Raw genomic sequence first — 16596 nt, forward strand, 5'->3', positions numbered from 1 at the left:
CAACTAGTACACAACCTCACTAACCCAGTGAATACAGAGACAGACACGAACATAACAAGTCTGGACTTTTTTTTCTTTTTTTGACAATTTCTCTTTATGACCCAGAAAACATTATTTTATTTTTATTTTCCAAGTGACCCAGGATGGCGAAACTACTCCTGGAAGCTGCACCTCCTTCTGTCTGTAGGGAAACTGATTCATGCCAGCTGACATCTCTCGGCTATCTAAATGATTAGCTTCTGATGTAATATTTGGACTTGCTATTCACATTTAAGAAGACAGTGACAACGGTGGTGCCTGACCTGGCTGCATTCAAGAATGGTGCTTCAGTCAGCAGCAGGCCTGTAAACCTGCATCCTGACTCACGCAATCCAGGGAAAAGGGGCCTAGGAAATTCCTTTTCTTCTACATTGGCTCAGGGAAGACTGCTGTCTGCCAAAAATCCCTGAAAGAAAGGTGTTTTTTGTGGGTATAGATGTTATTTCATTCTGTGGTTACTCCAAAGTTATGGTAGCAACATCTCATGCAATCCCACTGTAAGTCAGAAAAGCCATTACCATTTTTGACCGATTTGTTCCCGGCATTTAACCATTATTGTTACTCCTTGGAAAAGTATGCAAACTGTTCTGATGTTTCCATTTTAAAGATCAAAAGCTGGTGCCAGGTGCAGTGGCACACACCTATAGTCTCTGCTATTTGGGAGGCTAAGGTGGGAGAATCACTTGAGCCCAGGAGTTCCAGATCAGCCTGAGCAACACAATGAAATCCTGTTCATTAAAAAAGAAAAAAAATTAATAAAAATAAAATGAAGAGTTAAACTGAGACTCACGAAAGCTGAAGCATTTATTCAAGTTTCTAGAGCTCAGGAGAGACAAAGATTTGAATTAAGAACTGTCTGGTGTGAGATGGTATCTCAATGTGTCAATCATTAAAAAATCTGGAGACAACAGATGCTGGAGAGATGTGGAGAAATAGAAACACTTTTACACTGTTGGTGGGAGTGCAAATTAGTGTAACCATTGTGGAAGACAGTGTGGTGATTCCTCAAGGACCTAGAAATAGATATACCATTTGACCCAGCAATCCCATTACTGGGTATACACCCAAAGGATTATAAATCATTCTATTATAAACATACATGCACATGTATGTTCATTGTGGCACTGTTTACAATAGCAAAGACCTGGAACCAACCCAAATGTCCACCAGCAATAGACTAGATAAAGAAATTGTGGCACATATACACCATGGAATACCACACAGCCATAAAAAATGATGAGTTTGTGTCCTTCATAGGGACATGGATGAATCTGGAAACCATCATTCTCAGCAAACTGATGCAAGAACAGAAAACCAAACACCACATGTTATTACTCGTAGGTGGGTGTTGAACAGTTAGAAAACGAGGGCACAGGGAGGGAAGCATCATATACTATGGTCAGTCATGGGGGGGATAGGGGAGAGACAGCAGGGTGCAGGGAGGGTGGGGAGGGATAATGAGGGGAGAAATACCCGATATAGGTGATAAGGGGATGAAGGCAGCAAACCACCTTGCCATGTGTGTACCTATGCAACAATCCTGCATGATTTGCACATGTACCCCAGAACCTAAAGTACAATTAAGAAAAAAAAAAAAAGCCCTTCAAAAAAAAAGAACTGTCCGGGGCACAGTTTATGCCCTTTCCACTGTCACATGCTACTCCCAAAAGCTGGATGAATCTTTAGAAGGGTCCTGCACATTGTTCATTTAGAAAACCTTTATTAAGCAACCACGAGTGCCAGCAACTGTCCTGGGCACTGCCAGTATGAAGGTGGGCAGAGAAGATACAAGCACTCACAGATCTCAACTTTCACGGGAGACACAGAGATGCATGCATGACAGGTGTGGAGAAGTGTCATGAAGAGAAGCTTCAGAGTGCAGTGAGGGCGGAGCAGGGGAACACGAGAGAACCAATGCTGAGGAATCTGGGAATCCGCTGCAGAGGCACTGCTCATGTCAAGACTTGAAGAATGAAAATAGGAGACAGCCAGACAAGAAAAGATGCAGTGACCACATCCTTTGGCTTTAGAAAACAGCTTATACTCATCATGCGTGTTTTGGGGGCTGCTTTTTGTTTGTCTCTTGCACTCTAATGTGCTCTATTAAAACGTAGTGGGAATTGATGGACTCCAGTCCTGATGACGAATGGAATACAGAGCATCAACCACAAAGGCATGGGCTCATTTACAGAATTCAACTATCAGAAACCCTAGGTCTAAGTATAGCTCACCATTTCTGACCGTCATGATTTGGGGTGAAGAAATTAGCCTATGTGAGCCTTAGCTTACTCAACCTTAAAATAGGAATAATAAGTTACAGATCTTTGGGGGAACCAAGTACATTCTATGTATAAAAGCTTTTGTAATGTTATTTTTCTATGTTCCACAATCTTTTATGAGTATTTATTATAGAGAAAACTTGCGATGGCTGCTATCTGCTTGGGACCACACTGATTTATCACACAAAAGATTGCCTTTCCTCCTGCATCACCAACCCAAGGAATCAGTTCCAACACACAATTGAATGTTCAGACTTTGACTTTTGCAGATTTTTTTAAATCTGCAACATTTTATGTAAATAAATGTAAAATTTATTTACATAATGTAAGTAATGTAAAATTCAGCTCAAATACTGCCCACACAGAGAGCCAACCTCAAGAATGCCAAAGTTTGCCTTAGGTTGGGTCACACAACACAGCAACGTACTCCTGGAGGAAATGCCTAATTCTGCCTGTTATTGAGTGTACTCCACGAAGAACCCACGTGGAGTGGTCTCATCCACGTCAGATCCAGCAGAGAAAAGGTGGGACCTGGGGGGTGGGAGCTCACCAGGCATCTGCACCGTTCCCATGCTAAACCCTCTCACATCACAGAGACACAGCGTGGGGCCAGAGGCTCCCAAACAGAAGCAGAAAGAGGAGGGCACCTCCACATGAAGAATTACAACCAGTCATTATCCACTATTAACAACTGTTTAAACACCGAATTATTCTGGATGAAAGACACCAAGCTTCTCAACTATAAGTATGCTAAAAGAATGCCATCTCAATTAAAGAACAATCATCACCTGCCAGGCGTGTTAAGTTCAGTTACTATTAGCAGTATAGCATCTACTACGCTACTAACCAGAACTTAAATGTAAATAAAAGTGCACATCTTCTCCACCTTCTCTCCTTTGCCGCATCTCTTCCTTTAATGTGGAATGGCCAAAAAAGCATAAACAAAGCACGCTTCAGTTTTTTCAGTACCTCTTCTAAGGTGGTGTCCGAGATCCCATAGCCTGTCAGGTGCAGCTGACACAGGTTCTCATCCAGGGCCTGAAAGAGCCCTTTGAAGCAGGCCTTGTCTGTGTCCTTTGGAATGGTGTAGGTCAGCTCACTTCCACTGCTATCCTTGAGAAACGCTTGTGAAATATACATCCTGATCAGGGATGTAACACGAGCAATGTCTTTCAGATCATGGGCCTCCAGAACAGAAGGCTATCCACCAAAAAAAAAAAAAAAAAAAAAAGGAAAAAAGAAATCAGTAAGAAATGTCAATTCAAATTTACATCAATTCATTTCATGTAGATCCATAAGCAAATTATATCAAAACTCCACTTCAAAGCTTAAATCAAATATCACATTTAAGCAATAGGCATTTCAACGCTATCTTGTATTTTTTTGTTTCTTTTTAAAAATATAAATCTGCAGTGATAAACCTGGTGAGGACATACCCACATGCCCCCTAACATGCCCGTCTTGGCTACTGGGCATGCCACGGCCGGCCTCCTGGGGTTTGTATTCATGAAGTGCCCCCTATCCCCAGCCAGAGTCACAAAGAGGTCCTGGGCCTAGCATTGAACAGCAGGAAACTGGGTTGAGTCTTCTTAAAAGGGAGACAAGAATTCTCAGCCAAAGAAGAAAGGACATACCTGGGGATGGTGACATTCACGCTGAATTAGAGAAGAAGCAAACAGGAACCTTGGCTCAGAGCTGGGGGCAGACTTTTCGTGGGCCACCAAGGGCCAAATACAGTCATCAAGAGTGGAGAGGTGACGTCCCACACACCCGAATCCCAGCCCAAGTGTCACCACCGCCTGACCTCCATTGACACAGGTAATGATGACTATAGATGTGACAGAGGTTCGGCCTCTCAGGCCTGACTCTCCCTACTCTTCTCCATTCTGGCAAAGCTTTAGCCTCTAAGAGGGAATATCTTTGTCAGAAAAAATATTTCTAGGCCAGACACGGTGGCTGACACCTGTAATTCCAGCAATTTGGGAGGCCAAGGCGAGTGGATCACCTGAGGTCAGGAGTTTGAGACCAGCCTGGCCAACATGATGAAACCCCATCTCTACTGAAAAACACAAAAATTAGCCAGGTGTGGTGCCAGGTGCCTGTAATCTCAGCTACTCAAGAGGCTGAAGCAGAAGAACTGCTTGAAACTGGCAGGCAGAGGTTGCAGTGAATAGAGATTGTACCACTGCACTCCAGCCTGGGCAATAGAGTGAGACTCCATCTCGAAAAGAAAGATGGAAAAAAGGAAGAGAGAAAGAAAGGCAGAAAGAAAGAGAGAGAGAGAGAAAGAGAACGAAAGAAAGAAAAGGAAGAAAAAGAAAAGAAAAGAGAGAGAAGGAGGGAAAAATATTTGTAGAATACCTAGGTCATGTACTTCCTGGCCCTGACACTCACAGCAGCTCCTGTTATCTATCAAGTAATTCTGACCCCTCACGTATTTTCTCCTAGTGGTCAAATGCATGCTTGGGTTCCCAGAGGCTTGCTCCCTTTACAGGCCTGGGGGCACTCATTTTGGCACATGGGCCACTGTGCACAGAAAGCCTCTCCTGAGACGTTATTAACTGTGTAACTGTCACCACTTGTTTCCTATGCCGCAGACAGGAATGAGACTTCGGTGAGATGGAAAGGCTGCATTCCTTACCTGCCTCGTGAGCGTCAGGCGGAGCCCCTGGCCATATGCCTCCTTCAGGCAAAAGGGAGTACCGCAGCACCTGAGCCTCCCATGCTGGAGGACGGTCACGCAGTCACTCAGCGCTTCGGCTTCGTCCAGGTGGTGGGTTGTGAAGATGATCGTGCGACCTGAGTTCAAACATAGGGTGCATCAGGACCGGCAGGACAGAGACCCCAGGTGGACCTTCCCTCCTTTCTTCAGGATGGTAGATCCAGGGCACAATGTAAAGATCCTTACCAATTTCAAACAAAAAAATTAAAATGTGTCCAGCAGGAAGGATTAACTCAAGGCCACTTGGCCAATTCGAGGCTCTGAAACTCTTTCCTCTACAGCTGTTTCCACGGATCCCCCACCCCCACCCCCATGAACCAAAGTGGGTGCTCTGCCAGGCATGGAGGGTAAAACTGAGGGCAAAACACAGAGTGCTTGTGCACAGCCCCCTGTTCTCTCCTATCTAGAGGCAGATCACTGCATAAACGGAGACAAGAAATTAAAAGAAAAAAAAAGGCAGGGTGGGCATCTCTCCTCAGATACTAAAGTCCTCATTCTTTTTTTTTTTTTTTTTTTTTTTTTTTTTTTCCAGAGGGAGTCTTGCTCTGTCGCTCAGGGTGGAGTATGCAGTGGCATGATCTTGGTTCACTGCAACCTCCACCTCCCGGGTTCAAGTGATTCCCCCACATCAATCTCTCAAGTAGCTGGGACTACAGGTGCATGCCACCATGCCTGGCTAATTTTTTTTGTTTTCTGTGTTTTCAGTAGACACAAGATTTCATGATGTTGGCCAGGCTGCTGTTGAACTCCTGACCTCCAGTGGTCCACCCACCTCAGCCTCCCAAACTGCTCAGATTACAGGCATGAGCCACCATGCCCGGCCCTCCTCATTTTCCTTTGGATGATAAGGGAGATGTATTTAGGGAGAAGGCTATATTTTATGAAATTGCTATCAAGTAAGAAAATCACAGCACTGAGTTAAGGCAGAAATCAATCATAAAAAAAGAGATCTGAAATAGTCATGATATGCATTGATACTCTTTGGAATCGGGGATAAGGTAACCACACATATTTAGTCTTCAAAGTAGCAGCATCAGAACACGCACTGCCTCCCTGGAAATGCTTGCAGCAGCCATGACCCACAGAGAGGAGAGTATGTTGTGAGTGACAGGCACAGGGAGCCAGAGAGACTTGGAGAGAGACTTGGGTGTTTCTGGCAGGAGATTACTGAGCCCAGTGGCCATGGCCTCTTTTGGCAAAAACAAATACTAAGTTCAAATGTTTTCTCGAAGCATTCTAGTATCTTGTCAAGTTTTATGATTTTTGCTTGGAAAGAAAAAGCCTCAGGTTTAGCTTTGGGAGAGCATAGGCCAGAGGAACTAGAAGACGTTTTGGTGAAGTTGATTCAGTTGCATTAAACAATGTTACTGCTTTAAGTTTCAACATTGCCCATTGGCTTTCACTGAGACCCATTCAACATGTTCCATTCTACTGAATAGAAAGAAACACATTAATTGATTCTTGTTCCAAACCTAAATTTTCAAAGAGAGAAGGCTAAACATGTCTTTAACTCGAGCAAGTAAATGTCTGAGGTGGTGAATATACTAATTACCCTGATTTGATCATTACACAATGTGTTCATGTGTCAAAACATCACACTGTAACCCGCAACTGGAAAATGGATGGCTCTCTAGGCCATCATGCTTAGCAAACTAATGCAGGAACAAAAAACCAAATATTGCACGTTCTCACTTGTGAGAGTTAAGTGGTAAGAACACATGGACACACAGAGGGAACAATACACACTGGGATCTACCAGTGGGCAGAGAGAGTGGGAAGGGAGAGGATCAGGAAAAATAATGAATGAGTACAAGGCTGAATACCTGAGTGATGAAATAATTCTGTACAACAAACCCCTGTGAAACAAGTTTATCTATAGAACAAACCTGCACATGTACCCCTGGATTTAAAAAGAAGTTAAAAAATAAAAATAAATCAATGTATGCAATTATCATGTGTCAATTAAAAACAAAATACAAGTAAAAAATAACAATAGAGGAGACACCTTAAAAGACTAAGGCTTTCATTTTTAAAAAAATGTATTTACAAAGAAACTATGGAAGGTGGGCCCAAGAGCAACAGAGCTTGAAGGTCCACAATGACCAGTTCTTGCCACATACGTGTCCCTGCCCAGGCCCAAGGCCAAGCTCTTTGCATGTTAGACCTCTGAGGCTAAGAAAATTTGCTTAATCCCTGAGCTAGGATTAAAGACAGTTTAGATACTCTGATTAGAGCTATCATGTAGTTCAGATGATATATTCCCATACAATGAAGTCTAAAACTAAAAGTCAACTAGAATCTAAATCCTCAAAAGAGAAGCAAAGAGTAGAATTGTGGTTGCCAGGAGCTGGCGGGCAGGGGGCAAGGAGCAGGGAGAAGGAGGGAGATGTTAGTTAAAGGATACAAAGTTTCAGTGACACAAGTAAATAAATTCTAGCTATCTATTGTGCAGCATGGTGACTACAGTTAATAATCATGCACTGTATACCAGAAAATTGCTGAGATTAGATCTTAAGTGCTCTCAACAACAAAAGGATAAGTATGTGAGGTGATGGGCATGTTAATTAGCTTGATTTAATCATTTCACAATGTATACATACATCTAGCCTTTGATATCTGTGGGGCATTGATTCAAGGACCCCTGAAGCTACCAAAATCCCTTTGTAAATGGGGTAGTATTTGCATATAACCTATGTACATCCTCCCATATACTTTAAGTCATCTCTAGATCACATATAATAGCTGCTAATAATATAATGTAAATACCATTTAAATAGTGGTAATACTCTATTGTTTTTATTTGTATTATTTTTTATAGGTGTATTATTATTTCTTTTTTTGTTTGTTTGTTTGCTTCCCTGATTTTTTTTTTTAAGACAGAGTCTTACTTTGTCACCCAGGCTAGAGTGCAATGGCATGGTCTCAGCTCACTGCAACCTCCACCTCCTGGGTTCAAGTGATTCTCATGCCTCAGCCTCCTAAGTAACTGGGACTATAGGTGTGCACCACCACACCCGGCTAATTTTTTTGTATTTTTAGTAGAGATGAGATATTGTCATGTTGGTCAGGCTTGTCCCGAACTCCTGTCCTCAGGTGATCCATCCGCCTCAGCCTCCCAAAGTGCTAGGATTACAGGCGTGAGCCACCACGTCCAGCTTCAAAGAGCAACATTGCTGTTTTCCCCAAGACACTGCTTGACTGTTTCTCTCTCTGATTCAGATGATATGTTCTGCCCCCTTTCCTTCAAAAGCTACACTTCCATATTCACCCGTTTATTTTAATAATAATAATAACCTGTTATTGATTGAGCGCCCACATGGCAGATACCTAGCTGTGCAGTTTCACATACAACTGTGCACTCTCACATCCTGTGAGATGGTACAACTCTCTCTGTTTGCAAATGAGAACACTGATGCTCAGAAGCATTTGATCATTTCTGCAGGGTCACATGGGAATTGTAGAGCAACTGCATTTCCCAGGACAGAAATTTAGTTGAGATGTGCCAGTTTTTGCTGGTATCTTTTGCTTCCTTATTTATTTTTCCACGGGAGACACAGAAATACTGGGTACCAGGGCTGATCAAGAGCCCTCACTGTACATAACTAAGCAAGAAACACGCACAGACAACATTCCAGGTAGACGGAGCCCCCCAGTACACTGGTGTTCTGACAGAACAGTTCTTTCTTCTCAGCAGGGAACGTTTGTTTCTGCACAGTCCTTAGATCTGTCTCACAGAGCTGTATGATTACCTAGAGGTTCGGGCTACTTCAGAAATGGCTATACATTTTGATTCTTGGAAACACATTTTTCTTCCAATACCGCCTATCTAATTGCTTACACGCTATTGATTTTGCACTTCAATCAGTACGGGGACGATTCCAAAAAGTTCTCCAAAGACAAAAAACATTGCTAAACAATGAAGAACACGGAGAAAACATTTGTTTCATAACAACAGAAACTGAAGAAAACTCTCTGTTTCTGAGACTTTCATTGTATCTATTTTTCTGTCTAAAATAACCTTTATGCTGATTACAAAAATATTCTGTCAGTAAACCTTTGAGACTCCATCTCTAATTTTTAAACTAAACAAGAGTAGTGGGCTTGCAGTATTTAATTTGCACTGCAATTCACAGTTGCAGAGATAATGTAATCTATCTCCCACTGATCTTCTGCATCAGCCCCCAGCCAGGGTGGCAGGTGAATCATTTAGTCCAGTTTAAATTGTTTCATCTCAAAATTTCATCAGGCTTTTGAAGTGGTGGTCAGTGTCCCATTTCTGCCCTTTCTGTGTCTTTCCCCAAGGGGCACTTAGGTAAATGGAGCCAGGAGTCTTGGTGATCTCATGGCAATGGGGAAGGGTTCGAATCTTTGGGTGCAATGTGGTCAGCCTCCTCTGGCGTCTGGGTGCTACACCAGACCACGTGGCACCGTCTTCCTCCTCACCTTGGCATGTGTGCTTTGAGTCCAAAGGGGTCAGGCCAGAGCAGAGTGCTCCCAGGCTGTCTAGGCCTCATAGCAGGCCCTGCTGACTGCAGATGGCTGAATCTCTGCCCTGGCTTCCAGACGGCTAACTGCAAGGGGCCCCCTCCTTCTGTGGCAGCATCCCCTGCAAGCCCTACCTCTCAGTGTCAAAGTTCATGGGCCTGAAAATGTACAGAATACCAGCCCTCGGTACCTCACTGGGTCCTGGCATTCTGCTCAGCCTCGTGAACTCTGTGGCTGCACCATGATTGAGGAGCCAGCACCACAGATGTGGCCTGCACTTTTCCGGTGCAATTGCCCAGGCCAGGCCAAACCCCAGAATGGAACAAAAAGCCACATCTGCTTGCTCAATTTCCCCAACTCTATCTGTGCCTTCTCCTTCCACAATTCCACCAAAACTGTGGGACAGAAAGAAACAAATTGTTCTTCTATGTTCCCTTTAGTTATTTTTCTTCTGTCTGATTCCAGCCTATGATTAAGCTTTAAGTGACAGACTGAAGTATATTTTCTACTCCAAAGATAGAATTTGATGGTCCAAGACTTCTGGACTCAGCCCTCTAAATGCTAAGAAAAGCCCTCTTTCTTGTTATTTTTCATTTTATTTCTTCATTTGCAAATCCTAGTTCACCTCCCAAAAAATGGCGGCTTTAGGTCAAGTCAGAAGAAAGTTTTATATTCAAAAGGCAAAAGAAAAAGCAAAATAACATTTTATAAGAATCTGTATTAATCCTGCCACTGACGCCGCTACACTTGTTTACCAGCACCAAGATGTGTTTTACTGTTGCAATGTTTTTTTCCAACAGGGAGTACTGTCATAGAAAACATGTAGAGCAACACTTCCTAGCTGTCAGGATTGCGGAAATAACCAGAAGTTGGAAATTAGTAACTACCCATTAAATGCCCTAAATTAGTAAGAAACAATAATAGATGTGAGAAATATTAACCAGAGGCTCCACGTCCACTCTTAGTTCAGGAAACTGCCTCTGTAGCTGTGAGTAAATCACATGCCCATCTCTCTGAGCCTTCATTTCTTCATCTGAGACAAGGAAGTCTTGTCCTATAATCTGGGATGCCTCTTCTAAGATACTATGCTTCCAGAAGAAGACAATTTCCCTTGAAATCATGTATGCTAATGTATAATGTACATAGATGTCATTGCTGTTATTAAGAGTTCAAACACAAAGTAAGCAATTCTAAGCACTATAGAGATGTTATCTAATGAATACACTCCTATAAGCACTTCTAAAAACTTATGTTTTCCTGAAAAGGATAATGTAGCCTCATTGGGATACACCTTGGTTCTACCATACAATAGCAATGCATTTCCTGAAACACAACATTGTGGGAAGAGAAGGTAGAACAAGGCCCAGTGCCTACCTTCTCGGTACTTGAGCAGGATGTCCCACACACTGTGCCGGGAGCAAGGGTCCACCCCACTGGTGGGCTCATCCAGAACCACAGTCCTTGATGCGCCCAGGAAAGCAATACCAATGGAGAGCTTCCTCTTCAGGCCCCCAGACAGAGCTCGGGTCTGTTTGTGCTGATGCTGAGTTAAGCCCACCTCCTGAAGAGTTCTGAAATTAGAAGAAAATGTCACTCTTCTCCCTGAACACCTGAAAGCTTTGCTTCTAATTTCACTCCAGAAATAATGACTAACAGTGGCTGAGATCGTTATAAACCACAAATCTATCACAGAGGCCTGGAGGCTACACACATCTGAGTCTCACCAGAGTGGCGCTGACCTTCTTCAGGTTCAGATGGAATCATGCCAAGGGACTAACCGTGATGCAGACCAACAATACCCACCAAGAATTGTGCTTGGAAATACTTGCACTGTCTCCTCTCTGGAGAAGCATGTCTCTCATTTCACTCATAGCTCCTGCCAAGGAAGGCCCTGCATCCCTCTACAGTGTATAGAGTATAGGGGAATGGCTGATGCACCAGTGTGGTCAAAAGAAGCAAGGCAGGCCAAGATCTCTGCTCACCAGAGAAGCCCTTCATTCCCTGGCCCTCTGGGCACTAAATCTGGATCACCCTACCTTCCTGATTAATGTAGGTGTTCCAATGAAATGCCATGTGCAAAGTACGAATTATCATTTGCTAATAATGTAAGAACAAGTCTCCTGTTCTGTTGCAGGGATCATTCAATCTTGGGAGTTCCAGATTTCAGATACCCAGCACTAAGCCTTCCCTATGTGAAACTTTATCCCTCTTCCAGTGATCTACTCTCTTTTCTCACAAATAACTTCCCTCACCACTGTGCCCGTGTTAACCCTATAGGAGTGCTTACTGCCCTCATCACCTACTTACCATCTTACTCATTGTTAGAGACCCAGTTTAAACAATGTTTTCCTGGCCGGGCATGGTGGCTCACGTCTGTAATCCCAGCACTTTGGGCGGCCGAGGTGGGTGGATCACGAGGTCAAGAGCTGGAGACCATCCTGGCCATGATGAAACCCCATCTCTACTAAAAATACAAAAATTAGCCAGGTGTGGTGGCATGCGCCTGTAATCCCAGCTGCTCAGGAGGCTGAGGCGGAAGAATCTCTTGAACCCAGGAAGTGGAGGTAGCAGTGAGCCGAGATTGCACCACTGCACTCCAGCCTGGTGACAGAGCAAGACTCCGTCTCAAAACAAACAAACAAAAAAAACACAATGTTTTCCTGAAAACTTCCCTTCAAGTCTCTCCCCTGAGCTGCAGGCATGTTTCTGCCTTCCTGATACCCAGCTGCTGAAGTCAAGGTGCCATTCTGCAGCCAGAGAGAGAAGGCTAGACAGGCAGAGGAGGATTGGACTGCTTCCATATAGTTGAGCTTCAAGAATAGTTGGGGCCTGGAACATTCCAGCATCTCAAGCAAAGAACTGGGTGAATCCCATTGTCTGCCTGATGACTAAGTAAATTTTTCATGTAAATACTTCCCATGCTGACCTAGAAAGAGTTCAAGCCTGCTTCTTAATGTTTAGTGCTCACTCTAGGCACTTAATATTTCATCCAAGTCTTACAGTGCATTTTCTGCTAGTTAAATCTCAACCTAAGTTTATAGTAGTAATTTATGCTCCTGCTTTTCAGGTGTTCCCAGTGTGGACAACACCCTTTTGGAAGGAAGAAGACAAATGTTTCCATTTCACCAGGCCCTGCAATCTCCCAACACCCTCCCCCCATCCTCCCGAGATTCCAATCTAGCAGAAGAGGTGGATTTATTAAGCCGAACTTAGCACATTAACCAGAGATCAGTCATCAGAGAAGACAAACAGACAAGAAAACAAGTCAGTAAGATGTCAGATGTTCTCAAACGTGCATGTTCTTGTTACCTTTCTATGTTCGACCCCTAACCCCTCCTTCTTCATTCCTTCCTTGGGCACCACTCGGGCACTCGGGATGTCTATGGTACCATCTTGGGTGGCCCCTTGCTGCTGCCTCATTGTGCACCCTAACCAAGCTGGGAGCCTACCTCCTCTTCATACACCTGGCATTGAGCCTCAGGAATGCTTTTGGCCCCCTGCCGCTTTGCCCCACCTGTGCAGTCCTTCACAGAACCTTCACTACACAAGTGTCAAACAAGATGTAGGCAAAAAGGACTAACCATGCTCCTCCAATCAAATTTATGCAAAGAGGCTGGGGCCTGCTGTCTATTATATCTTATGCAACTGGTTAGCATTCAACTGACCAATCTGGTTCACTCTGTATTTCTACTTCTGTTTTTAGAACATGCCTGTTTTTTTGATGCACTTTGAACTTCAATATATAACACATTGTATAGACAACTTTGCTTCCAATCTTTTGTATGTGTATGTGTATGGTTTTTAAGATTCCTGAAACCAAGAGTGGTAGGTAATAATGACAGGTATAGGAGTGATGATGAGCCTACTTCATTCACACGTATTTTATAAATTCTTGCAAGATTGCACAAATGGTCTATAGCATCAAAGATGCTGGTTGCATATCACATATAAGGGTAGGGGCATCAAAGAGCAACAAAGCACGGGTCCTTCTGCAGGAAATAATGTGTGTAGGGAAATCATGTGTATATATCCAATTAGGACACAATGAGAGAAATGTTACAGATGACATATAAAAAAAGTGCTGTGGGGAGCTCACAGGAGATGGTGAGTTATTGGTCTTGGAGACGTCCAGCTTAAAGTAGAACCTTCTATCACATCACAAAAATACCATGGAATGTATTATTTTAAAGAATATCATTCATTCATTTCATAAACTCTTTCCCACAGAGAAAATCCCAGACACTTTTTTATTTTATTGTTTAAATGTTAGCTCCTGGCCTGGATAATCATATTTAACATTTATTGGGCATATATCTACATAATAGTTACTCTTCTAAGTGCTTTGAGTATATACATTAGTATAATCCACATAACCTCCAAACGAAGGTCTCTTCTTGTTATTAGGACCACATTATATTTGGAAAACCCAAGAGAGAGAGAATACATATTGTAAAAACCTCTGTAAGTGGAGGAGTTGCATTCAAACACTAGCAGTCTGAAGCCAGAATAATCACTGACATCCACTGGGTCCCTGTGACATGCAACAGATGCCCGCGGAGTGTGTCACTCCTCACCTGGACTTGGGCTTTCCCAAGAACAAGCCCTTTGTCTTATTAGGTCTGTTTTCCCAGAACCAGACATGGAGGCTGAAGATAATTGGCACTCATGGCATTTTAATCAGTGAATATAATATCCATGAAGGTCAATGCCAGTAAAAGTCTTTGACTTATTTTGCATAGAATAACACACTCCTAGGACCCCAAGCCACTGATGCATTGGTAGGGGCCAGTACAGCAATGTCTGAACACCCATGATTGCAGCAGGGAGAGAATCCCTTGCAAAACCCAGTCATTTCCACTCTGCTGGCTTCTGGGCATTGTTCAGATGCTTAGAGCACACTTAAAAATTAAAGAAGACAGCAATTTGTAAATACTGTCAGAAGTTTTTAACCTGTTGAAATTTTTTTTTAATTTGAAAGTTATTCAGAGGCTAGTGTTTTTCTAGTTATTGATCTTATACATACCAAAAAGCAGCAAATAATTTTGCAAAGTTACATTTCCAAATTCCTTCTCAAAAGGACAGGATAATCCTCTAACTGAGAACATTGCTAGGCAGCAGGGAAAGGAGGAAAAGATATTTTCTCCTATTAAGTCCCAATTAGGCACCAGAGAACGTGTTTCAGATGCTGCACTTTAATCATCCGTTCATTTATTCAAGGAATGTTTACTGAACCCCTACAATGCCTGGTACCTGCCACCTGCTAGGTATAGAGAAATAAACCGAATCTTATCCTTGATTCAAGAGACTCAAGGTCTAGTGGAAAAGACAGGCAAGAAATTATAATAAAAATATAAGTAGGGTAATGATAAAGTCCCAGGTGCTATGGGGATTCCCTCCAACTCCAGAGAAAGTGGCATATGAAATCAGTCAGATGGGTAGTGAGAGCAAGTGAAGTGGGGATGCTTGAACAGCATGTTCCCAGAAAAAAAGAAAAGCATTTGCCAGGACTTGGGGGAGAAAGAGCAGCATATGCAAGAAACAAAGAGATCCTGGCCCTGAAGTACAGGGAAAACCATACAATAACCTCAGACAAGACAGGAGAGAGAGGCTAGAGCCAGAACACATACCCACTGCAAATCCTGTCCTGTAACAGCTGGTTCTTTCCTTCACTGAGTCTCCATGAGGGGCAGGTGACTCTTTTTGTCTCACTGTGACCTTCTCCACCTCTGTGAAAACCCCCGGCCTTGAATGTCAGGTCATCTGAGCACAGCAGCCACTGTTGGGTGGTGGTGTCATTGTTGTCATCTACCAATCCCTGAGTCTGCTCTTGTGCACTCTCTTTCTTCAGCCCTACTCTTGTCATTGTTCTTAGAGATTTTATTTGTATTTGATGTAGCATAGCCTTCCGTCACTCCACCAATCCCATTTACTCACAGCCGTAATACATCCTAGACCTTGTCATTTCTAACAACCACAGCTCCTCCAGGCTCTCAATTGCAGGCATCCTCTTTTGACTCGTTAACTTTACAGTCACTTCTGTGCATGCACTCTTTATTTTGAAAAACAATGAAGCTGAATGGAAGCACTCACCAACTCAGCCTTTGCCTTTTCTATTGTAAGGGAGCCTGCTGTGCTCTCAGGAGACCACCCCTTGTTTCTTGTCTAGAGCCCTTTCCCTGTCCCATACAGAATAGTGTTCCAGCAAGCCATCTTCTCTGTAGCTCAACTCAATTATCCATTCTCTACTGGGGCATTCTCATCCGTGTGCAGATATGCTGCTGTTATTCCTGTCTTTGAATTCTTTGAATGGAAGAAGAGCATTTTTCCTCTTGACCTCACTTTTCCTTCTTGACACCATCGTATTTCTTTGCTCTTTTTTGCAGAAAATCTCCTGAGAAGATATGCTGCTGCCAACTTCCCTTCTTCCACTCTCTCTTTAACTGACTCCAATAAGACCTTCATTCCCTTCACACTTCTAAAATTGCTCTTTAGGAGGTCACTAGAGCCCTCTACACACTAAATCCAAAGGCCATTTTTTCAGTCTTCATTTTACTTGACGCTCAACAGCATTTAAGGCACTGATCACTCCCTCACCGTTAGTGAACTTGATTTACTTCTTTGTCTTCAGCCTTTGCTACTGGTTTCTCTTTCTCGTCTGCTTGACCGTTTTCAACCCATCTCTCCACACACTGCATGCTGGAGTGTCCAGGTATCCATGCTTTGTCCCCTCTCCTACTCTTCCTGCACTTATGCCCTCAATGATCTCATTACTATCAAACAAATGTGCCTCCAACCTGAGTTGCATGGTGAACTCCAGAATTCTGAGTGATAACATTAACTACGTAACACCACACTGACTTAAAGGTCTGACAAAGTTTCTCTCTTGACTACGCTAATCTTCTCTAAGGCAAATTAAGGGCAAAACAGTAATGATCTGAATCTTGACACAAGTTTACTCTAAAGATTCTAGCAGGGATGCCACCTCCCTTGAACTCACATTTTAATGAAACTACACATTAAGGAAACCAAGCGGTAATATAGGAGACTACCAGGGAGCATGGTGGATCTAAA

The 16596-nt window shown here is 43.1% G+C and overlaps 1 protein-coding gene across 2 annotated transcripts in view; it reads right to left on the bottom strand.

The window, feature by feature from the left end:
• The window catches only part of ABCA13 (ATP binding cassette subfamily A member 13), a 427963-nt gene that overhangs the window by 191978 nt on the left and 219389 nt on the right, over nt 1-16596 (bottom strand). For both annotated transcript variants that reach the window (XM_074379707.1, XM_074379706.1), the window contains 3 exons: nt 10900-11096; nt 4960-5117; nt 3288-3518 (listed from right to left, as the gene is read on the bottom strand). In XM_074379707.1, the coding sequence (XP_074235808.1) occupies nt 3288-3518; nt 4960-5117; nt 10900-11096 (586 nt within the window). The remainder of the gene's footprint in view (nt 1-3287; nt 3519-4959; nt 5118-10899; nt 11097-16596) is intronic.

This window comes from Saimiri boliviensis, chromosome 10 (genome assembly GCF_048565385.1).
Source record: "Saimiri boliviensis isolate mSaiBol1 chromosome 10, mSaiBol1.pri, whole genome shotgun sequence".
In the NCBI taxonomy this organism is placed as follows: Eukaryota; Metazoa; Chordata; class Mammalia; order Primates; family Cebidae; genus Saimiri; species Saimiri boliviensis.